At 42.7% G+C, this 24,870-nt stretch overlaps 2 protein-coding genes across 3 annotated transcripts; both read right to left on the bottom strand.

The window, feature by feature from the left end:
- Positions 1 to 82: 82 nt before the first annotated feature.
- VPS26A (VPS26 retromer complex component A) lies at positions 83 to 11,950 on the bottom strand. 2 transcript variants are annotated; one of them, XM_005153688.3, is made up of 9 exons: positions 11,872 to 11,950; positions 8,536 to 8,685; positions 6,763 to 6,835; positions 5,684 to 5,840; positions 5,142 to 5,306; positions 4,567 to 4,673; positions 3,423 to 3,491; positions 2,744 to 2,886; positions 83 to 1,845 (listed from the first exon to the last, which is right to left on the bottom strand). In XM_005153688.3, the coding sequence occupies exons 1-9, from the start codon at positions 11,872 to 11,874 to the stop codon at positions 1,732 to 1,734; spliced, it is 981 nt and encodes a 326-aa protein (XP_005153745.1). In that variant the 5' UTR covers positions 11,875 to 11,950; the 3' UTR covers positions 83 to 1,731. The 2 variants fall into 2 exon arrangements, with proteins under 2 accessions (XP_005153745.1, XP_030909141.1); XM_031053281.2 differs by lacking the exon at positions 11,872 to 11,950 and adding an exon at positions 10,495 to 10,511.
- Positions 11,951 to 12,781: 831 nt separating this feature from the next.
- Positions 12,782 to 15,348, bottom strand: SRGN (serglycin). The gene is made up of 3 exons (XM_005153687.3): positions 15,208 to 15,348; positions 13,313 to 13,460; positions 12,782 to 13,135 (listed from the first exon to the last, which is right to left on the bottom strand). Exons 1-3 carry the CDS (start codon positions 15,296 to 15,298, stop codon positions 12,922 to 12,924), a joined length of 453 nt encoding a protein of 150 aa, XP_005153744.1. The 5' UTR covers positions 15,299 to 15,348; the 3' UTR covers positions 12,782 to 12,921.
- Between the last annotated feature and the right edge of the window lie 9,522 nt (positions 15,349 to 24,870).

Here is a 24,870-nt window from a genome sequence, read left to right as displayed (position 1 = left end):
GGGCGAGCGTTAAAGGGGATGCTGAAGTAACACGTGCTGCGGCTGCAAAGGGCAGAGACAATCAACAGAGACGACCCAGATGTTAGTGAGAATACAGCTGTTTTAATAATTCAAATAGCAGCTCAGTATGTTTCCCAGTTGTTATACATGGTTGCACAATCTGAGGCTGGTTAAATACAATCAAGTTTTCAAAATCTCTTGGAATCATTTCCAGATTACAACATGCAAGTGACCATGAAAATATTTGGCTTTTTACTTTGTTCTTTAACTTTCTGAACAGGCACTTACATGAGGGAGTTGAATTTGCTCTCAAAGATATCCATATTAGAAGTATACCAGCATAAAGTACAGCATTGTTGTCTGCTTTATCAAAGTGCCACAGTAATAAAACAGTTCTTACAGAAATGTAATTTGATTATTTACTTACTCATAAAGTAAGGTTACCAATGACACTTGTACCAGAGTTGAGAAGCCTTGGTTTAAAGACCAAGTGAACTACAAGCACAAGTAGCCTTCCACACAGCAGGCTTCTTTTCATGCCCAAGTCATGTGTCTGATAACAGACTGCATGCTCAGTTATGAATAGATGAAAGCTATTTTTAAGCTATTTCTTCAAACACTAAATGCATGAGATGATTAAGAGAACCAATCTGTTGTGCCAGACAACCTTCTAACAGTTTTAAGGCTTGCCTGGCTTCAAAATACCTTTCCTGAAGACTTAAGGAGCTTTTGTGCCCTTATAACAGGTCCAGATGGACTAGGTGGAGGATGTCCTTTGAGAACATTTCATCTCTCCTGTCAGGACAGTGAGGAGACAGACTCTGAAAACAGTGGAAGCATGAAGCCAGGAGGAATCACAGTTTCATGTTTTTGCAAAATTATCTGTTACCAGCATTTATTTCATCAATAAGAGATAATTACCTTCAAATACTTCACCTGCTCACCACTTGAAGGTGAAATCACGACAACATCTCTACAATGGCTGGTTACCAGGCAATGAGCACCCAAAAGTCAGGAGTAACCCACATGAAAGGCTTAGAGAAGTATGGCAGAGAGAGAATTGGGGGAAAGAGAGCAAAGATGCTTCCTAACATTCTTCACTACTGACAGACTCAAAAGCTTCTCAGAAACCTTATTAAGGTGTCCGAAGACTCCACAGTTATAGTGCATATACATGCAGTTTCAGTTAAACCCTGTCTAACACAGTAATAAGAAGTCTTAGGACAAGTAAGTGTCTTAGGACAGAATCTCACTGTAAACCTCCATTTTTAGTGTGATTTAGTCAATTGCATCTTACTGTAGTTCCAAAACAAAACAAATGGAAATAAGCAACATTGGAAAGAAACATGCAATAAACAACATGACAAAAGGGAAATGCTTTAGTCTACACTGTATAGGTGATCAGCAAAAATCAAATATACCAGCCTACCATGCATGGAGATAATCAGATTTAAGATTATGCGTATCCAAGTGCATATAACATTATCAAATAAAAGTAAATGTGCAGTATAAAATATAGCTTAAGAAAGTTCCAGTGTTTGAGAAAGCACTTTATTTTAAATGTATATACATACTTGCATGTTTAACTGAAGAACGCTTTAGTAGTATGGTAAATGCAGCACTGTAAGATGAAGGAAGAGAGTTGCATGGGAATTCTGGCCTTCTTTTCCCACAGGCTGCTGCCACCTTTAACCTGCTGATGTATCACAAAGTTTTTCACCTTGTACAAGTTCACATTTCAGGTTGCTCAGCAGATGTTTGTGATTCTGGAGATTCAAATCGCTGGTGAAAGTTTGTTCGCTGTTTCCTCAGCTTCTCAGGAGCTTTTCTCCATAAAGTTATTTCCTATTTGAGGAAGCAAACACTTTTGAAACCACCAATAACCATTAAGTCAGCAGCATCAAATATTTTAAGTTCCTGATAGACAAAGACTTTTTGGGGAAAAAAAACAAACAAAACCACAAAACCCAAAACACCACAGACCACAAAAACTGCATCCCCATTAGCTACAGAACAGTACATATGGAAAGTACATATGGAAAGTAAGTACATATGGAAAGTAACAGAAAGATGACACAAGTAAATTTACATAGTTTGTTACTGCCTGAACATTTACCTTTATTAATCTTGAGTAGTCACTTTTTTCTTCCTTAACAACCCTGCTCTCAACTTTGAACGGATTATAGTTTTTCTTCCTCTTTTTCTCAAAACCCAAAGCCCATCATGGCCACTCTATGTTTGGCAGTTATGTTCTGTTCAACATGTTTAATTACACTGCCTTGACTACTCTTCAGCAGGAAGATTCTGACCACAGTTTCATTCCAGTGCTACTCCCTTCATACCTCAACTTCTGTTACGTTTTCAGTCAGATGCCTTATCCCTTACTATAATTTTGCAATTTTGAACCTGTGATAATGCTGTGAGGAGAAATCTACCTGCAGTAGTTTAAGCAAGCAAGCAAACAAATGCAACTCGAGCTTCTTTTACCCACAAAGTGTTTTCCCTGGATATTCACAATGCAAGGTTGTTCCATGGCATAAACACCTTATACTTGCTAAACGAGTATCAATCATTCGCCTTGACTACTTTTTGCAAGCTAACATTTTCTGTACAGCTTCCAGTGCACTCACCAGAAGAAATGGTTATGCCATACATGAAGCACAGGTGGCTTTTGACATGCTGAACATCCAAAGCAGCATGTACAAGAACAGATAATTCTGCAACAAGATTCCTCAGACCATACCTGCTGTTTGAAGTACCGTCTGTCTTCTTCATCCACAAGCACTAGATTTAAGAAGTACCTCACTGAAAATTTTTTGTTCACATCCCTCATTGTTGGAGTTGGCTCATAGCCTGCTAAGAACAGTCTTATAGGAATCGATTCACCTTAAAAAAAAAAAGAAAAAGCTTAAATTAGTTCCTTAAAACTGGACGGCACTCATACAATTTCAGAAGACACGCAAAATAAAGGCAGTTTCCCTAGCACTCTCTGTGCCCCTTCCTTGACTAAAGAATTAAAAAAGGAAACCCACCAAAGAACATCACAAACGTAACACAGCACAGAGGCAAGTGTGAAGTCAAAAGTGGTAACACTTCATTGGCAGAAGCATGGTAGCCGGGCAAGACAACAGGATCAGTATCTTGAACTCTACACCATGGAATCAGGTTTGAACCAAAGTGATAAAATATTAGTCCTAGAATTTCCAGTGGTAAAGAAGGGTAAGAATTACTAGGATCCCAAGTGAAATACCCTAAGTTAATAAAAAATGTCTGCTTTAAAAAGGAAAATCCACTATCATTTCAGCAACCTAAGAAGTGTGGTTTCTCCAAGAAAAATATACAAGTAATCTGTTCCCCTCCAGATGTTTTTAAATACAGTTTTAACTCAAAATGCTCACTTTAAAACCAGCACAGTTACTTACCTTTAACCGGTGCACCATCCATTATTTCATACTTTGCAATAGTTTCAGTCTCTGTTGTGGTACTGGGTCCTGGTGAAACAAACTTTCACTCTGAGAACACATGCTTCAGTTTTAAACATTTACAAAGCTTTATCACAGCAATTTCTACTCTGCAGCATTTAATTCACACAACATGACATTTTTTGACTTGGTCTTGCATACAAGTCATACACAGCTAAAAAAAGCAAAACCCTCTCCCAGGCAAAGCATCTGTTTCTTACTCTCTCCTCCCCACACTAAAAAAGAGGCAGTATTTAGCACTTCAAAAGAACTCTGCATATGCAGGCATTAAATAAGGGACAAGCACGTGGGATAAGACTTGTGAAACCACTCCATTTGGTGATCAGTGCTAGTGACCGATACTGATAAGCGTTGATTAGACTAGGAACCTGAAGAGTTATCACCTAGCACAAGAGCCACCTTTCTCCAGAGACTAGGATGAAGAAACCAGAACACCTAATTTAGCCACAAAAGAAAACAGTTTTCTGCCATTTCTCTATTGCTATGGAAGCCTTCCCATTCTCCACACAAACAGCTCCACAGGGGCCCCAGCCACTGAAGAATGAAGTCATGAGCCATAGCCTCTTGCTGCCTTCCTAGTTCCAAGATGTACAAGCCTGATCTGCAATATTCAAGCTGTTGCTGCTTCAAAGCCTCTTGATATTTCTATCATATCAGTCTTAGACCAACTGAAAATGGCACTTTTCTAGACCATGAGAAATTCATGCTAATCTTTACCAAGCCTGCTTTACAAGCTAATCTCTATAGAGGCAAGGAGTTTTCAAGAGTCATTTCATACCTTCTCCCTTGTTAATTATCTATCAAGACTGATAAAGATGGTGCATATTTATGCCCAAGTTCCATTTACAACTGTTCATATTTGTGAAGCTAGCCCAACAGTCAGTCACAATGCCAGGTCAATGTTACAGACTACGTTGCCTACTACGTACGATTACCAAAGCACAAAATGTAAATGGTAGTGACACAGCAGCGAGAAAGAAGCACATGGAGCATTTGTTTAGCCAAAGCTGCAACTATTTTTTCCAGGTCTGCATAAGGCTCAGACATACAAGTTGCCATTTCTTTTAGACTTTGTTTCTCTTACCAATTCCAGTAATCTCCTTTCTGATCAGCTGCAACTCCATGTGCTGAATTTTTATTCTCACTAAGAGGAAATAAATTTTTCCAACAATCACATCCTTTAAATGATACCTTTAAAAGAATGGAATTGGGGTTTTAATTAAAGAATAAACACATTTTTTTACACCTTCCTGAATACAAGAGTCATACAGGCAGTTGCCTTATCTGCTTGTTAACTACTTAGAGCTTACTTCCCCACCAAGCAAAGCATCTCAGCCAGACCAGTGCAATCAGCACCTTTCCATTATTGCCATATTAGTAAAGGAAGTACAGCAATCATACTGAAAAAGTATAAATACAAAAATCAAGTCTTAAATATTTGCTAGTGACTTTCCTATCAGCACTGGAGGCAGAACAGACAAGTATTTCTCAAAGATCACTGTGTAATTAGTACCCAGTAACCAAACAGCTCAACACAATAACTGAAAATATTGCTTTACATTTTGTCTCCAGATGCCACGATTGTTCAAATATTATGTACTCCACACTTCTATCCCCAAGATACTTATTTCAATTTATTTTGTTCTAAGTGACACTTACTTTGACTTATTGTATTCAAACTCTATATGAAGGCAGTCTTCAATGCCTACTTCCATTTTAATGGAATTGTTCACATCTGGGTACGTAGCAAGCTGGTGAACAATCAGATCATATTCTTTCACCAAGTCTGACAGCCGTCTCACTATTGTCACTTTCAGAAAATACCTAGGAAGAAAGCCACCAAGTTAGCCATAATTATTCAGAATTGCATAAGCAAAAGCCCTTTGAAAAACAAGAGTACACTCTTAAGACTAAGCTGAGAAGAGTAAGATACCAAAACACAAGACAAAACACTTCTAAGAAGAAATGTAGGGACCATCTTTACCTGACTGAACTGAAAGAATTTTATCTATACGAACAACACGGAGCAATTCCAGAAAAGAAGAAATGGCTACATCATAACAACCTTAACTCCAATCAAGGCACACTAGTTACCAGCTGTTACATGTCTGATTTGAAATCCAAAAGGAGGAAGAGGGAAGCATAATTGCTAAATTACTACTTTTCTGCAGGGGAGGAGAGAAGGCGTAACAGTCACAAACCTCAGTCTGACATTGGCACCAATGTAGGATTCGTATGGCTTTTCAACCTGCATGAATTCAAAGTCATAGCTTCTGCTTTGGGTCAGCTCTCCGGGTAAGGCCAGTTCTTTCACTAAGTTTACAAATTCATGGGTATTGCTTTTGTCATTGAAGAGTTCTACAGTTGAGGAAGTTAAAGGGAAAACATGTTACAGTGTTTATTTTTAGCAGACAAACCTGTCTCTATTTTGGCAGAAGCAGGTAGGAGAGGACAACAGAATAATTAATTTAAGTTACATGTATGTGACCAAATGTTGTATCTGATTTTTCTAATTTATCTTCAGTTTCAGCAGCCTACAGTAGGCATTGCTAAAGAACTAACTGCAACAAACAGAATACATACTTTAAGCTTCACTAGCATGGTATTTTTTTAAATGACAGTTTAGCTAACTTTAATAAGTACCTCTTATAATTCTCTGTAATTAGCATTGCCTGATTTTGGCTTCAGCATTTATTGCTGAAGGCACAAAACCTAAGCAGCATCAAGACTGGCTCATACAGGACAGGCCAGAAATCCCAGCTGGTCTCCCACAGATTAACACCACCTATCAAACAATTTATTATTACTACTAGTCTACAATCAAATGGCTTAGTACTACCACTGGTCTAAGACAACCACTTGGAAACAAGTTCTTAATGCGTAAGCATAGACACAGCAATCCCACAGCAACAGCACCTCCTGTCTCCAGACCAGTGTCATTATAATTCATCCTAGATCTATGTCACACAATTCTCAATAAGATTGAAAGTTAGAAAAAAATTACGTTAGTCTCAAGTGGTTCTTACTCAAACTTTTAACCAGTCTGACAGACGAAATGCTCACTATCCCAGTTCTCTCTCACATGTACATATCTTCCCTCCCAATGACTCTGAGTAACACAAATCAGTACATCACTCGTATTAAAATAAGGAGTATATAATCTTCCTTTGGCACTTTATAAACTAATCTGACAAAGTTGCAATGTTAGAGCCAAACCGCTGACAGTGCAAAGTTCCATAAAGCACACGCACCTAATATCCCTTTTATAGCTTAAACTCACCAATTTGTCCTACAAATTCAATTCTAATTCCTTGGTGCTCTAGTCTCTTTCCATGCTTAAGGGAAACGTTCACCTAGCAAGGGAAAAAACAACAAACCACCAGTTACATTTTTTCCCAACACTTTTTAATACATGATCCCAGTACGAAGACAAACATGACTACGTTCCTATGAAAACTGAAACCTCTTCTCAATAGCACTACCTGAGCTTGAAGGCAACCAAATCAAGCAGCTGGTTATGAAATTAAGCATTATGAAGGCACCATTAAAGCAGTTAAAAAACAAATCTTATCCACAAACCTGAATTTATGATGAAGCTTGAAACCCTTGAGTCCCCAAATTAATAACCTCAATTAGACCTTAAGCAGAATTCTCATAAGCTAGTTATGATCCTTTTAGAATCTTTGAAGGCAGAAAGCTTCAAGCCATCTTCTGACAGTCATATTTGGAAGTCCAGAAAAGAACTGCCATAAGATGCATTCCTTTCAAGTCAAGTAAACTTAGGTCCCTTCCTCAGCAGCCAGCCACACAGTGGTGTTAGTCAATGAAAAATAACAGATAATAAAATCTACTATCAAGACCTTCATTTGTGAATCTGACTCTCAAAACCACACTTAACCTCACAAGAAAAAAATCAATACTTTTACTCACTATGTAAATGTAAATATTAAGCATACATAATGCTCTCTTACAAGGTAGTGATGACTAGAGAAATTCCTGTACCTTAAAACCCAGTATATTGTTGATATCAGAGTAGGCAGTAAACTACTTGAGTAACTTATCTTTGGGGTAAAAAGGAGGAAGGAGGTAGAAAGCTGTCCAATAAAGGACTAGTCTTCCATACCTCCTCATTCCACTGTGCTTCATCATCAGGCACCTCTCAGCATTGCCAATAAGAGTGAGAAGTGCTCAGGGCAACGAACGGAAAAAAGCTAGTTTTCTCAGTTTCCCGAGTTTTCAGGCCCATCTTGTGAGAGTTTCACATCCCTGAAAGCATCTTTCTAGAAAACCAAGATCTTAGCAGGGAAAGATATCTTAAGAGCAAAAAGATGCCCATGCGACAACAGGTTAGTCAAGATCAAAGGAGTTATGTGGAAGTCAATCTCAGTACCCAATATCTGGATCAATTTTTTTTGAGGAAAAGTAAATCATAACAGAATCTTTCAGAGAGCAAGACTGGCTCCAGTAAAACCAGAGTGATGGCAAGGAGTCATTGTCCGTCTTCACACACACATGCACCCCCAAGAAGAAAAAGTCTTGTTGATGCAGCAGCCACCTCAGCTTCATCTATTACTGGTCTTAGGCAACTCCATAAACCACTCCAGGGGATGAAACACCAGGTTTAGCTTCAGGGTGTGCAAAACAAGTTGGCTTTGCCAGCCAAAAGCTACTGTTACATGGCTGGGTTCTGGATTTTGGAGTTCAAGGGGAAGCAGAAGCAGGAGGACCCAGTCTGGAATAGTTTTGTTGTCAGAAGCAATGATAGGATTGCACATGGTTGCACAAAAGGCTTATTCACAAATGCAAGTTGACCTAAAAAAAAAACCTAGTAAAACATTCTGTTTTACCAGTTGCCTGAATGACTGTAGGTTAAAAAAAAAAAAAAAAAAACAAAACCAAACCCACATAGAGGAAAACAGTGTTTCCTGTGTGAATAGCAACACAAGCTGAAATTGAAGCTCTTCCTTATATATCAGTTTTTCATTTACCTTCTTACATGCATTCATACACCAGAGTCAGTACAGTATTAATATTCACTTTAAAAAAGATTTACCTTTCCCGTAACAGATTCTCCATCATAGAAGAGAAAATGCTTTTCTCCTTTACCATCTTCTGTTTTGATTTCTGCTGTTTTTCGTGTTTCAGCATCATTGAGAATAACATCAATCTCACCAACAGAACTGAAGAAGCCTCCAAGAAAACTCTGGAATAACAAAGAATTAGAAAGCTTACTACACGGTGGACACACCATTTAAACTGTGGTATTTACTTGCAGCTGTACATTATACATTGGGAAAAAACATTTGTGCTCCCATGAAGTTACAAAGCCATTATGTATTAAAGACCAAAGAAACAGCAATGACAAAAAGACAGTTGTTCACCTCACAAATAACTGAAATGAGGTCAGTAACAAACAGCAACAGCTATTACAAAATAATAGCGTTTATAAAAAAAGTACACAGCGTAATTACCATTACTCCTACAGTAAAATACTAACAAATATTTAAAACATTACCATTGGAAACTCAGCTTCAGTTTCTGACACTACAAAGTTTACAGTCACTGGTTTCACTTAAAAAATTAATTTTTAAACCACACTTCAAAGAAAAACAAACCAAACAAATCACAAACAACAAACTTTTAGCAAATATATTCCATCTGGTTTAAGATTTGAGATATTATAAAACAAACAAACAAAAACTTACTGCTTTATACCCACTATAACTTACTGCAGAAATAGCAGTAACAAGAATGATCAGAAACAAGGCAAGTAACAGAGCAAAGCAGGGTGAAAAGAAACAACAATAGGGGATATAATACAAGACCTAAAGCATCCCTCTGGTTGGTGAAGGGTAATAGGGATTTTTATTTGATGTCTCTTGCTACACCTCTTAACCAATAAGGTGAGCACTAACAGGTTCAAGAGGCAGCTGTTCTTCATTCAGTCTACCTCCATTACTCTGCCATCAGATAGAGTGGATGTTACAAGTTTTCCTGTAATACTGCTCCAGGCACCAATCTATTATGAGCATCAAGTGTTTGTCCTCACCTTACAACAGCATTCCCTAGGCACGAACTTTTGACCAGCACCAAACATAAGAAACTAGGAGATCATCCTTTGACCTTGCACAAACATTTCTTATAAGAAGCTGCAAAATGTGTTAGTGGCTCTACGGGAAACTCAAGATAAGGACAAAAGTCAACATTTTCTCCTAAGAATTAAACACTAATCTGCTTCGATGTACTGTAGCAGACAACACTAATTCAGTACAATTTTGACGGTGGTTGGAGAAAGTATATGATGTTCTCAACAACAGAATCTACTTAACTATATGAATTTGGTATACATGAAACATTCATTCTCATTTCATCAATTTAATATCAAAAACTGAGTAAAAACACATTTCAACACATTGTGTTGAACCTGAAGTTTTAAATATAGCATCAATAGCAAAAAGGCCAGAAGAACAGCTTGAGCTGAATGATACTCCTTAGCAGTGTCAGGAGTTTTTGCTTACCCCCAACAAGACAAGCAAAGACATGGTGCAAGCTTGAGCTATATAACACCAATTCACACAAGATTAAACTGACTTTCTATTTGTACAGAAAGCAAGCAAGCCTAGTTCAATCCACAAAGATGGACAGAACTATAACTGAAACCCAGTTACAGCTACTTCCCATTCTCAGAGGAAAGAAGCAGATGACCAACAAGGTGGTCAAACATAACACCAAACTGTCTTCCAAGTCCCTGCCAAGCACATATTTGCAGTAAATGCTGAAACGAGAACTTTTTATTCTTTTAAAATCACTGCACACTAGAACCAGTCTTGATTTTTGGCTCCTGAGGAAGGGAGAAAGAAAATTTCAGTAAGAACTGTTACAAGCTCCTGTTGAACGTGCCCTTATTTTTTCCTTAGTAACTGTACTCATTTTTCCAGATTAGCTTTATACACCCCCCAACTAAACATGGAAGAACATTACATAAACATCATACAAGATACTCTCACAGTACCTTCCAAATTATGAACCTGTATCATCCTTTAAAAGTCAGCCAGACCTAACACTGGTAACATAGGACTTCTTGAGACACTGTGAATGAATATTTCAACTGTACCCCTTTGAGATTAGCCATGATCTCATCTAGAGAGGACAACATATGGAATAAAGAAGTCAACAGCTGGTATCTCCTCCAGTTGCTATCCAAGATACTGCTGCAAGGAAACTATGCAAAACAAGAATATTTTAAGAAGCCATCATATGGTTTATTATGTTACAGCTTAAAAAAATGAGGAGAACTAAGGTTTTCAGAAGCTGGCCAAGTGCTAAGCTATGTTCTTGATTTCATGCAAAAGACAGACGCTGAAAATTTTGCTTCATCAGGGTCAAAAAATCAATCTGCATTCAGTCCTTAAGTATCATGGCTGTACTAAAGGACTTGAAGAACTCCCAGCAGCTGATCAACAGTGCAGAAATCCCAGCCTCAGCTTCACATACAACCCTAAAAAGTTTTTGCATGTCCAACAGATAGAGACACATGTTAAAGAATCCACACACTTCAGAACCAAATCTAGCTTATTCTTTAAAATAACGTGGGGATTTTTCAACCTATACATCACAGCACACCAAGCACTTCGCCTAGGCCAAGCCTGCTAAGCACAAAGTGGCCTCTATTTCACCAGCCCTGAAGGATCACTACCAACTACCGTCATTTTAATTGCTGCCTTAAGGGACTGCTGAAAGATTTACTGATGTTTTCAGGACTATCACATGCACTCTCTCCAAAGCCTCCCCGACAGCAACTGTGTAGGAAAAATGGAAGCCGAGTTACATGGCTAATCCCCGTCCTGCTGAAGACATGTGGGGACAGAAAAGCTGGGAAACATTCCAAGCCTTAATCCATAAATTATATTAAAACCACCCAAACCGTTGTTTTCCGCCTGCCGTTTTGTCAGTTCTCCCCGAGCCCGCCCCGCACAACGGTGGCTCACGTGGGGCGGCCGCAACCCGGCCCGGGCACAGCTCGGGGCGAGGCAGGCAGCGGGGAGCAGTGCGGCCGCATGACGCAGGCCGGGGAGGGGGCGGCCAGACCGGCGTCGGGGGGAAGGGTGTCACCGGGCGCTCCGCAGCCCGACCAGAGGTGAGGGAGAGAGGAGCGGCGGCACCGGTGAGCAAACCGCGCCGGCGGCTCGGCTCTCCGCACGCACAACCCGGAGCCACAGGTGGAGAGGGAGGGAGGAGGGAGGAAGGAAGGGATGGAGGGGAAAAGAGAAAGGAGGAGGCACCGCCCGGCCGAACCCGCCATCGCCTGAGGCGGCGGTCGGGAGCGTGGCAGCAGCGGTTGGACAGTACCGTCCCGTGTAACGTGGCGGGGCCGCCCCTCCGCACTCACCATGGTGCGCTCCCCTCCGCCGCTCACCACCCGCCCCGCGCGCCGCCAGCACTAGCCGCCCGGCCCGCTCCCCTGTCATGTGACCTTACAGCTCAGCCACGCCTTCCCCCTGCCGCACGTGACCGCCTCCCTCCACCGCTCCCGCTGCCGCCGCCTCCCGCTCCAAGCCCGCCGAAGGGCCGGCCCGGGGGCGGGACAGGGTGCGCTCGGTGGCGGTGCCTGCGCGGAGCGCTGCATGGCGCCGCCTAGCGGCTGGGAGGTGGCAGCTCCCGGGGGGTGGCGCTCTCCGGAAATAACGGGTGAAAGCAGAACCATAGAATCAACCAGGCTTGGAAAGACCTTTAACATCATCAAGTCAAACCATTACCTCAGCACTGCCAAGTCCACCATTAAACCATGTCACCGAGGGCCACATGGTTTTTGAACACTTCCAGGGTCGATGATTCCACCACTGCCCTGGTCAGCCTGTTCCAATGGCTGACCACCCACTGGGAATAAATTGTTCCTAATATCCAGTCTAAACCTACCCTGGCACAGCTTAAGGTAGTTACCTCTTGTCCTATCTCTTTTTACTTGGGAGTGAGAACCACCCCCACCCCACTGCAACCTCCTTTCAGGTAGTTGTAGAGGTAAGGACCCCATGAGCTTTCTCTTCTCCAGACTGAAGAACCCCAGTTCCCTCGGACACTCCTCATCGTGGTCCCAAAACTTTTGCACAGGATTTTGTGCTTTTCAGGGTGCGAGGCAGCCATTTGGAAGTATTTTATGTGACAAGCTCCCACCACACGAAGGTTTTTAAGTTATTAGCCCTGGAGCACAATAACATCCACACGGATGAGGCACGGCCCCAGAACCTGTTCTCCACTGCTGGCGGTGGCTGCCCTACCCACAAAAGACTGAACAAAGAAGATTTTTTAGTGAGTGAAAGCAATGAAGATTGTAAGGCAAAGTTTTTATTGAAGTTGGTTTAAAACTGCTTCATGGCCGTCGCATTTTGTCAGGCACTGGGGAAGGGGTGTGGGAGGCACAAGAAGGCCACTATCTGCAGCCCTACAGGAGCAAATCCTCCTCCGTTAGCTTTTGCTTCAGCTCACTGCCTCGTGGACCCGCTAGGAAGACAGGCAGCTTCACCTCAGAGAAGCTGTTGCCATCACCAAGCCCTGACCCAGAGGCTGGCTCTGCTTCCACCATGGTGTCAGACCCAGAGCCGGACTCCTCGTCTGAGAGAGGGAATATGTCACCCAGCTCCTGGTATCGCTTCATCCTGAAATGCAGAGTGGCAGCAAATTTATTTCAAATTTAGTTTATTATCTCTTAGATGTGCACACAGAAGCCTCACATTCCCATGGGTGAGCCAACCTGTGACAGGACTGTTGAGACAGGAATACCGGACATTTTTGGATGCTAGAGTTAACAACAAACATTTGACAAATGAACTTACAGGGACGGGTCTGCCATGGGAGGAAGGATCCTGTTGGCTCCACCAGCGGGCATGTAAAACCAGGGCCCCTTCTCTTCAATGCAGTTAGCAGACCAGGCATCAGGTCGGCACCTCACTCTCTTGTACCTTGCCTTCTGCACTGGAGCACCTGATCGAATTAGCTGTGTGTTATTCACCAGGACCAGGATGTTATTCACCAGGACTATTAACTTTATGAGTACCTAATAAAGCTTAAAGGAGTGGAAGAAAGCAATTTGTGAGGCCCTGGTTGCTCAACCACCAAAAACTAAATTAACCCTGAAGACATTTTAAATGGCTACTGACATCCTAAGTGACATCTTTTCTCTCAGAAGTATCAGGTGCATCTCACACATGGGCATAGGAAGTCCACAGGAATCAGGATTGAAAACCTAATGGGAAACCCATGCCTCATGCCATCATCACAGCAGGGCTTATTCACAGTTGGGGCATGGCATGGCATATCCATGGGGGACCTGTGGGTTCAGCCACCTGCAGCTCTCCCCAAAGCTGGTGGAGGTACCTCAGATTCCCCTAGGGACAAGTCACCCCAGAAGTGAGCTGCCTCTTGCACCCTCCCTTTCTGTTTCTCTCCAGCAAGGGTGACAGACAACTCTGCTTTGGCTTTGAGTGACTCAGCTCAGCTCCCTTAAGTTGAACGGGATGAGTTTTGATAGGGAGGCTGGAAATTCAAGGTGTGCCAAGAGCCGCCTTGAGAGATGGTTCAGGTGTCTCCTAGATATGACTCAGTTATGTAAACCTACAGCTGCAGCTCTGGTGCTCCCCAGGTACCTGACTGGGGCTGTTACTAAAAAGTAGTCTTCAAAAAATACCAAAAGGAGAAAATAACGGTTGCGTAGTAAAGATAAAGACAGTGGCATTTCATCCTTCCTCTCTGTCTTATGTAATTAATTTGTTCTGAAGCCTCCTGACACATTCTCCCCATGTTGGCACTTCAAACTATTTTTTTCTCCATTTCTTGGGAATATCTTTCTGTAATTACACTTTTCTATTGCCCTATATGTTACTGAAATATACTAGATGACTTTCAGCTACCTCCTACACTTCTGTAAGAGAAAAATGATCTCATGGGTATCATTTCCTGCTTTTACAGCACATGCCTTTTTAACACTTATTTTCTTCTCATATTATTAAGAAGGTTTTTAATAACAACAGTGGCAACATAATAAACAACTGCAGCTAACTAATTTGCAAATAAACAACATACAAAAACCAGGCCATAATCCCTCAACCTCTGAGTGCTAGATATTAATTAAAGCTTATCACTATCACAGCCTTGGTCTGGGGATAAATGATACTGTACATACTCGGAGAACACCTCTCTCTCACAAGAAATAAATCCACAGGATGCATACCATCATGAATCAACATTTCCTTTTAGTTGTATTAGGGCTGTGTGTTGCAATATTGTACTGAATAAACGTTTAATTTCCCCACAGTTAGAATCAGTTTCCTGCCATCACAAGCAAGCAGACCATAGCGGTTATGACATGGGAACTGTTACATATTTTGTCTGCAACTACATAACTGAATAACAGTAGTAAGTGGACCACTATGTTGTTTCAAAAAACCCCCAACAAACTAACAACAAATTGAAATACATGGATTGAAAATATACACACATACAGCGATGTATTTTATAGTCTTTTTCTCATAGGGAAAGGGGCACAGAAATGTGCCACTTGCAAAAACGCACCTTTTCTTACCATTCCCCCTCCAGAAAATGAAATGTTAGCAAAACAAGTTTGCCGAGTAGAAAGAAGAAGTTCAGTTTGAAAAATTCAGAGACTCCCTACTTGGCCTACACTGCATAGCCCAGAAAGAGGATTACCAAGAGAATAACCGCCCTGTTTTACCTTGTGCTGTGTATCCCACAAAGAGGATTAAACAAATAGCCAGGAAAATCCTCCCATTACATCTGATGAGGAGCTGTGTTTTGGCTGGCATCCCTCTGGTCTCCACCAGCCTTCACCACGGCTTCACACTTCAGAAATATGATGGGGCGAGGAGATCAACTTTTAGAAAAGGTTTCCAAAACCTCAAACCCAACCCAAAACCTGCGTCATCACTTCCTGATTGACAGCAGTGAGACAAGTACAGAAAAGCTCACAGCACTCTGGCCTCCTGGCCTTCATCATGCACGGAAAAAATCCCCAATGCCTTCATTTCCAGTCTTGCCCAAGAAAAAAAGCAAACCTGGCACCAACCAAGCCAATGGAAGGTGTGCTCTGCCAGCAGCTTGTGGTCTAGGTGTGCATCCTGCCTAGTGCCTGCCTGTTGCTCAGAGGGCTCCAGGGCATTTGCTGTTTCCTCTGAAGAGAAAAAGCAGCAGCTCTTCATGTCATCCAATTTTCAGTCAATTGCATTTTTGCATTGACATTGGCAGTGATTTCCCTTGCTTCAAGCCCATGTCAGTCCACCAGGAAAGTTAGGAACCGGCTGCTTGCAGTTGGTGCAAGATTCACTGACTGGAAAATAATCTTCTTTCCAGAAAAGTAAACTATTTCTGGGATCTCATGGCAGGTTTGGGTTTGTTTTTTTTTTAAGCAGAATCTTAGATATTTATAGCAAAAGTGAAAAACGTATTCATTTAGAGAATAAATGCCGGTAGAAATATTTCAGCTCCTTTCTGACAGGACACAGCAGATTTGCCCAACCAGCTCATTACTGTATGGTACAAGCACCCCAGGAAGCATGGCAGACTGTTTGGACAACATGTGGCTCCATAAGAGGTCTGTCTGGAAAGCTGTGAAAGCCCCTATATAGATAAATACATGGAAACTGCCTTTCAGCTAGGCTCATACCTTTTGCTTGTCTTTTAGTTGCAATTAAACCAGACTTATGTGCGCTTCAGAATAAACTACAAACAAGAAGGTGATTTAAGTGGTGGGGGTTTTTCTCAATCATACCATTAGCTGCTGGATTAACTTGTGCACCAACACATGGGCCTAACGTGCTGCTGGCACCTTCAGTGATGATGCAGCTGATAGTGTAAGTTGTCTGTGGTACATCTATTTTTACACTGTGGAAATTCCACAGAGGCCCCCAGTGGGGATCTGAGCTGAGTGATGACTTTCCCCAGGGCACAGCACTCTACCAAAACCCCATGAGAGGTGGAGGAGACCCCTCCAGTGGCTCTGCTCCTCAGGTTGAGATTTACAACCAGATTCAGGGATCAAGCTGCATGAGATTTATTATAAACTTCTGCCCATGGGGTATTTTCTGGCACAGGTAAAACAGAGGACTCAAAGCAAGCGAGGACAGACAGACTCACGTGCTGTGGTTGTTCCTTGCAGCCAAATTTTTACTTTGCATTTTTAGCATCAACTCATTTTTCTTTCATTTTCTTCTTTTTTTTTTTTAGGTGGGGCTCAGCATAAATAGGAAGCCAGTAAACATGTGTGCGGAGGTGATCAGCCTCCACCTGCTGAAGGCTGTGGAAACCATCCCTGCAATAACACCTCTCATTTTCTGCTCATCACAGGCACATGCCAACCACTTCCACACCTCTCCAGCATGTGCAAACACCTCCCCATGTTGGAAAGTGCCCCTCCACCAGCTATTTCTGCCCTTCCCACCTTCCCAGAGCTTTTTCCACCCAGCACTGGAAGCTTCATGAGATGTGGCCAGAGCAGTACCCACCAATGGACATGTTTGTTGGGGGCCACAAATCCTGAAGGAGGGGGGGGAGCTGCTGGGGGTAGGTGGGAGCTGCAAAAGCCCCATATCTGAAAGGGGATCTTGCAGAGCCAAGTTATCTGTCTCGTACCATCAGCCAATGGGGGAACTTGTAGCACTGGCAGTTTTGCCACGCAGTTTTGTTATTGTGTCAGCATCATGCCTCAGGAAATTAGATTGCTTTACAATTGGTAACCATGGGAAGGCCAAAGCAAAATTTCCACTCTCCTGTCTCACTACACCTGCATAATGGGGGCCCCAAGCCTGCAGGGAGTGTCAGCCTGTGCCCATCTTCTCTTGCCTTGCTGCACTCCACTGATACCAGCACGCTGCTGCACTTGACAAGCAAAGAGCTTTTCACCTTCCTATGAACATGAAAATGATACTGTAGACCTGGATCTGAAGCAGTCTGCAATGAGCAAGTCTTTAAGAGTTAAGCATGCCCTTTGCGGAATGCCATGGGATACCCGAGGAACACTGTGCGATTATTTATGTCTCTGTAGAACACTCAGGACACAAAATGCAAGTAATCAGCACAAATGAAACAATCTCACCTTGAGCTAGAGGCCACAAACTGCTATAAGTTAACACACTTTCTTTTTTTAAACAGAGAACAGCACACAAGCTATACTATATCGGAACACTAACCTTGAAACATGCCCATTGCATGACTTTCAGAGTTCAAGAGGTTTTTTTAACTCATATATTTTAAATCCACAGAGAAGAGGATAGTCACCATACCTAGGTCAGCTACCTCAAATCTACCTCCTGTAAACTGCAAGAAAGATTCATAGGGTAGTACCCCTCTCGCATAGACCCTGTGTATATAGACTGGAGGATTAAATGCCCCAACAGAATGAGTCTATAAAAAGAAGAAAGCAGATGAGGAGCAGGTGTTTGATAACGTGGTTCACTCCTGAAGCATTTCTTACAACTGCTGCACTGAAGCGCTGCCATTATTTTCAATCACATGCAAAGCAGATTAAGAGCTTCGCATTTTTCTAAGGCGTTAATTTGGGGAGTGGGGTTAGAGGCAGCTCCAGCACCGTGCACTCAGCCCCTTGACCAGACACCCAGACTCTTCCTTATGTGCACGAAAAATCTTGGAGTAGCCCTTAAGCTGTAATAAACACTTCAAAATCTAAACTGCTCTTTAGTCATAATTCTTGAGGCTGTTTAATCTCACAATTGGTTTCAGGAGTAACAACTAATTTAGTAACATCACTAAATGGGGACCACACTGCAAAAGTGCCTGCTATAAGGACATCCATCTTGTTACCAAGTACAGGGAATGTAGGGAAAAGAAAAATATCCCAGTGGGCTCATTTCACTAATCCAAAAACACCCCAGGAGGGTGTTTCAGCCAATTCTTTGAAGGACACTAACCCCTGCTCTGCTTTAGCACACATAAACTCTGATGAAGCAGTTCGGTCCAGAGGAGCAGTCTGACACAGCCACTCTCTCTGCTGCTTTTCCTAGCCAGGCAGCACAGGTTTACTTTGCAGCCTGTATTTCCAACAAGCAGCCAGCCCTGTGATGGACTCCCATGAATGCATGGGCACCCACAGTCCTGACACTTAGCAGCAAGGCATGCAGGCAAGGTAACATCTATCCAGAAGGGGGATCCTGATAAGGAAGCTTCTCATTCATAAGTGCTTGATAATCAGGCAAACCCTAACTACTGCAGGGTCACCCTGCTCCCAGGTTGATTTTTCCCAGGCCCAAAGGATGGGAGCTCTGTCCTGGCTCCAGTGGGGATCTAGGCTGACTCCTGCCCCCCTTAAATGCTCATCCCCAGCAGAGCAGCAAGGCCAGCAGTTGGCTGGAGCAGCAAGGGATCCTGAAGCCCTGCCTGCAATGCTCAGCTCTTTATTTGCTCTGCTGGGAAGGTGGAAATATGCATTTTGTACAGGCCACTGCTCTGGGCAGCAGCTAGTACAGAAAAGGCCACATGTGTAATGAGCAGAGCTGGAAAAGGGGATAGAGAGAATGATGGCAACAGAAAAAGAAAAGGTCAGACTGAGCTAAGGAGAAAGTGTCTGAATGGCAGCTGGGTTGAACAAGAGGAACACTTTTTTCCCCATCTTGTCTTTTGGGATGGCAGAAGAGGTTTCTTCCTTAACATTCACTGCTGAGGTGGAACAAGGTCCCTTGGATCAGCACATTCAGCAGGCCCTGAGGACATTGATCCAGCTCACAAAGTACCCATCAGCTGCCCTGTTAAATGCCCCAAAAATCACCCTGACTCCCCTCAGAAGTGAGCTCCCTTCCAGGCAGGCAGCCCGAGCAGAGTTAGGATGTTTTCTGTCAGAAGCTCATGTTCAACCAACCAACCTTTGGGGACTGAAGGCAAAACTATATCCTCTCTGAAAACAGCAGAGGCCACACAGGGAAGGAGGTTGGATCAGCTATGGGGGATTTGTAAATCCAGCCCCAAGCAAAAATGAGTTATTAGCCTGGATCATGTCTGAGCTCAGCACCTGGCCCCTTGTTTGCCTGTGTGCCCCAAGCATCATGGCACATGCAGCAGGCCAGTACATGGCATCCCTCAGTTTCTCGTGCTGCTGCCTTTTGAATCTGAGGGCAGTATCAGGACCTGGCCCATGAAGATAAGATTCAGATCTTGCAAGAAATCATTAACACTCATGTGCATCATATCAAAATCAGACATTCACTGCCATCTAGATCACACAGAAGAGCAACTCCTTATTTTTTCCCATGATGATGGTCAGTAAGCACACAGGGAGAGAGATCTTCACTGGAAAGCCACAGCTGCATCAAGATTGAATGCAGACACTGACTGATGGGAAGCTGCCAACGATCTTTCCCCATCAGCAATCTCCCCTCTGGTAAAAACATTAATCAAGAAACAGGCCTGTCATTCGGGGGAAAAAGGCAGTTTTCCTTCATGCTGGGAGGTGAAATGCCTTCTGCTTCCATGAGCTGAAGCCTGGTGCAGCAGGAGGTTTTGGTTGGCAAATTCAAGACTACAGTTTAAAAGCAACAACTTGTAAAGATAGGGTACAGGAGCTGAACTCTGGTTTCTAATTAGGGAGGCAATTTCAGCAGCCATCCTTCCTTCTTTAAATCCTCTTCCCAGAGAAGCATCAGCCCCATGGTGGAAGCACCCAACCCTTGCTGGGAGCAGGGCCTGCATAGCAGAGCGAGGGTGAAGGGAGTCCCCTCCACACAGCAGCTCATTGGGAAAACACGACCAAAACCACAAGGGATTAACTATGGAGAGAAGAATGGTGGGACAGAGATGTTTTAAAAGCAAAACCTGGTGCCCTGTTCCTCCACTTCTTCTCCAGGCATGTATTTTCCTTGCAAACCAGTTGGCATTGTTGCATATGTAGCTGATTTGAGCTGGGTTACCTTGGTATTAGACTGGTTTTTCCATAAGGTGGTTTCTCCAGCACAGGACAACCTCACAGCTCAGTAGCTTTTAGATGCTTTTTATCAATCCTGGGCTCTTTCTCCATAGATCCATCCCAAGCAGCTCACCTTGCCTCCACTCCCTGCACAAGTGCAAACATATTTCTAAGCACAAGCACCACCAGTGCCACAGAAAAACTTTACACTGTGTGTGGGGAGAAAGGGTACCTGTAAATTTCGGAAAATGAAAAGGAACAGGAAGCATGGATGCTCCTGTGGAGGTCTCCCCATGAACCAGATCCACTTCTCCCATCCCATGTGTAAAGTGGAGCAGAGCTGGTGTTCAGGCCTCAGCTTATTAACCCTTTACCTGCAGCCATAGTTTTGTAATCTTCACTGAGTAACAGGGAAAGAGGTGAAAATTTGTTTAGAGTAAAAGAAACTTCCTATCGACCAAAGGAGCTGGACACTTTTTGGATTCATCTCAACTAACCTTTCCAGCAAAGAGTGCAGGGGTGACGCCAGGAGAGGCCGTCCAGGGAGACAGGCCTCACAAGACTTGCAGTACCTTGTGTCTTTATGGTACAGAGAACCAAGTGTCTTTTCACAAGCTCTATGTAACACCAGCAGCTTGGTGCCCTAAGAAAAAATTAAGGCAAAGCACAGGGAGAAGTTAAAAAGGATTTGAGTTATTTGTCAAAAGTTCCAGAGGTGAACAGCAGGGTGAATAGCAGTGTATGACACTCATCAGCTCTAGGTGTCCATACACAAACCATGGTAGATATTTGGGTGTTTGGAGTAAACTTTGGTGGCAGGAGATTATGTTGTCCTTTATTGCCCGCAGACCATGTGCTGGCAATTGGATCCAGCATCACATTTCTGTCTCCTTGTCCGGACTAATGTTTAGTGACACTTTTAGGGTGTCACTACCTTGTTATTTAAAAGGTCCTGGCTTTCTGGTGGAAGGAGGCTTTGGGCCCATCTGATTGCATCCTCTCATGGGCTGCTGTGAAACTTCTCTGGTGCTTGCTGAACCCACGGGCTAACCAGAGATGGGCTCCAGAAGAGCAAGAGGAATTTCATTGCCAAACTTCTGAGTAACTTGAGACCCTGCCTGGGAACCAATTGCTCTTGCTCCAGGACACTTGGGGCACAGGAAATCATCTTGTTAATTCATTTTTTTTTCCTTTCCCCACACACATTTCACCCACAGATCTCAGAGTAGTTATCTGACGCCAGCACTTGTGCTCCTCTTACAGTATTCAGTGACTAACACCAGCTCACTCCATTACATGCCATTGTGATCTTTCACTCAATCACTCCTCCCATTCCTCTTAGTTTCAACAGAAAATTGCATTAAAACCTTCAAACACTGAAATCCTTGCATCCTTGTCTGATGCCAGCTAGTTAAGTCTCTTTCATGGTGACAATAAGCATATAAAATGACTTTCTTTTGTGTGTACCAGATACAAAAACCTCCAGCACTAAACATTTTAAACATTGCTAAATACACCTGAATTAATGAAGTATTTGGTGTTAAGGCACGACCTCATCAATTACTTCTCCCAAAACAAACACTCAATAGCATGGACATTTTCTCTTTGAAGAGAAGTCATGTGCTTGCAAAGTGTGCTGTGTTCAACATCCCAAAAGTCCAACAGTCTTTCTGGCACACTGTCCAGATCTTCAGCAGCAAAGACACCATTGTACAATGGTTCTGGAAAAAAGGCAGCCAGGCAAATAGTGCTTATCAGGAAACCACTGACTGTTCGACACCTACCCATGACAAGGAGGAGCTAGAAACCACCAGCCAAACTGCAAAACTAAAAAGTAATCGCACTTTGGATAGAGTTCTGGGAAGTAGTTAAAAACAATTTTCAAGTCAAATTTAAAATCTGCAGTCGTCATCTATGGTGGGCTCTAAAGTAGCCAAAGATGTTACAACTGAAGAGGAAAAGTTGACAAATGCTTCTCACCACAACTTTATGCCCTTGATCTTAACGTAACAGTCTTTAGATTTCTAATCTCAAGTCCACAGCAGGGTTGATCTCGCGCGCTGCCAGTCTAGCTATGTCCTCCTTCATGGGACTAATTCTGGACATCTTATAAAGAAAAGTTCCACAGAAACTGTGTAGGTAACTCCAACTATCTCAGTCTTACAAGAAACACAAGAAAAACTCATCTTTGCACTCTCACTGCTGAGCAAAAACCGAACGAAACAGATGTGCAAACCAAGATCAGTCTTGATTCTCATTGTCTGATGTCTAGTTTAATCAGGCTCCTGCAGTATTTCTGGATGCGGAAGTGCAGCAGCAATCACACCAAGTGTGAGCACTGCATTGATACATTGACACATCTCTCTTTTGCACATAGAGAAGTAAGGCATTTGCCTCACCAGGACCACATGAGCCTGTGCTGGGACAGGACTAGAACTCCCAACCAAGGAGCTTTCAGGCAGGTGAACAGAGGGAACCAAACAGTGACATTTTGCTTTTGACACATTGAGGCAGCAACCGCCAGGGCTGCCCCCCTTGCAACATGGGACCCGCTTTCCTGCTGTAAAGGGGAAGTGAGGGCTCACTTTTGCCCACTTCCCCTGGTGTTTCAGCTGGCTTAGAGGGGAGAACAGCAAAGAACACAGCTGTTACCTCCTGCTGCTCTCCTCTGGTCTGGTGCTCTCAGGAGAAAAAAAGAAAGAGCCTCCTTTCATGGGCTTCAGGGAGAGCCAAGGATCGAGCCACTGCTTTCTTTCTCTCCTGAAATATTTAAGCACAGCACAACCTTATAATCGCCACATTTTGTAACAGATACCATGTTTCTAGTTGGCATGAGAATGACAAGTGTTCAAATTAATAAAAACTGTGTTTTTAAACAAACCTAATTACTTCTTGTGAGCATTATGCACTATGTGAAGAAGTACACAGCTTATAGCCTCCGAGTTCAGATCTCACACTCAATACAAATTCTGTACAAATATTGGCTTCTCATAAACCTCACTGCTTTATGCTGGGTAAAGAGGAAAACCAGCAGAATAGAAAGGAGGTTTCAGCTGTAAGATTTTTTTGCCGTACCAAAAGGAATAGAAATGCAGGTTAAATGGGGTTCACAGGAACCTAATCTTTAATTAATCTTTGAAATAAATGTCTGACCTCACACATACTTCAGTTAAAACTCAGCATTCCTGAAGGGAGCTTTGCTGCCTAATCCAACAAGCTCCCCACCTCCTTTTTTTTGAAAAGGATCCCAATAAATACACAATCTTATGTAAGATCATTCTCTGAAATCATTGAACAGGAATTAGACAAAAGGTATCCTTAAAAAGACATGCCTTAAAAGAGCCTCAACATGATCTGTTGTGCTGAGCATATGGCACAATATATAATAAAATGTGGCGGCAGTTTTGAACGTTCAGTATAGAAGATGAAGAATTGGCATCATTGGTTTCTGTAACTGTATGCATTTATATGAAATATATTTACGTTTACTACATGGCTTTTAAGAAGAGCAACAAAACTGAAGCTTTGAAGGCAGAGGCTCTGTCTGAAGACAGAACCGCAGCACCAACTACACAGCTGTGCTGAAAAACCTCCAATCTCTCTTATTTCCAGGCCTTCTTAATTATGAACCTGCTAATCCCTCGCTAGGATTTTGGTGAATTCAGCGTGTTCCTCTGCACACAACTGCTGGATAAATCACTCAGCCTTGCCTACACTGCAGATAACTTAATGCTCATGCCTTCTACTTCAGTATGAAGCTTAATGTTAGTAGAAAAAAAACCCAACTTTCAAACTATGAGCTCATGGTAAGAGTGCACACTAGCTTTAATTGAAATCATAGGTAAATATAATGTGCAATACAGCCCACTGAGAACTGTTTCACTGAGAAACTATGGGCCGACCCACCTTCAGGCCATGTGGAGAACTGAATTAAAGATGGGACAGCAGAAAAGAAACTCCTGAGGGCTGACCTGACAATTATTCAGTAACAGAAACAAGACACACGCATATGCGAGCACTCTTTCCCTTATTCTATATGCATGCAGGTGGCTGCTCTAATTTTTGAGTTTTGCTGTCTCTTGTTTCCAGGACCCATTTGTTGACTTATTTGTTTGTGGTTAGAAGTCTTCTGCAGAGAATTCTGCAAGCTAGGGATTCTTGCTACACGTTTAACATGTACATGCTTTCTTGCTTGCATATGCTTCCCCCTCACATCCTCCAAACAAACGTCATTTTTTCCCCTTGTTTTATTTCATTTTTCAGAGGAGTCCAGTTGTTTTAACTATTCTCCTTCAGTTCCCTCTATTGCTGTAAATATCTTCTCACAGTAAGACAGGCGCACACGGGTGGGACACCAGTGCACACCCCCCCCCCCCCCGTTATTTCATTTTCCCTCAGCATCATTGTTTTCTCTTAATATATGGTTGGACAATGTGCTCAGCCTACATTTTACCCAAAACAGGTCCTGGT

The sequence above is a fragment of the Melopsittacus undulatus genome, chromosome 4 (genome assembly GCF_012275295.1).
Source record: "Melopsittacus undulatus isolate bMelUnd1 chromosome 4, bMelUnd1.mat.Z, whole genome shotgun sequence".
NCBI classification, from domain to species: domain Eukaryota; kingdom Metazoa; phylum Chordata; class Aves; order Psittaciformes; family Psittaculidae; genus Melopsittacus; species Melopsittacus undulatus.
Note: the sequence above shows the minus strand (reverse complement) of the source record. Positions and strands in the feature narration are given on the sequence as shown.

Bases quoted from the DNA above. Each gene is read 5' to 3' on its own strand.
- VPS26A (XM_005153688.3), bottom strand. The intron at 4,674-5,141 runs GTAAGTGTCACT...ATTCTTTTAAAG, and splicing joins TTTGAATACAATAAGTCAAA to GTATCATTTAAAGGATGTGA. The intron at 2,887-3,422 runs GTAAGTAACTGT...TTTTTTTTTAAG, and splicing joins GGATGGTGCACCGGTTAAAG to GTGAATCGATTCCTATAAGA.
- SRGN (XM_005153687.3), bottom strand. From the start codon at position 15,298: ATGCCAGCCAAAACACAGCTCCTCATCAGATGTAATGGGAGGATTTTC. The intron at 13,461-15,207 runs GTAAAACAGGGC...TAATTCGATCAG, and splicing joins TGTGGGATACACAGCACAAG to GTGCTCCAGTGCAGAAGGCA. The intron at 13,136-13,312 runs GTAAGTTCATTT...TCTGCATTTCAG, and splicing joins CCCATGGCAGACCCGTCCCT to GATGAAGCGATACCAGGAGC.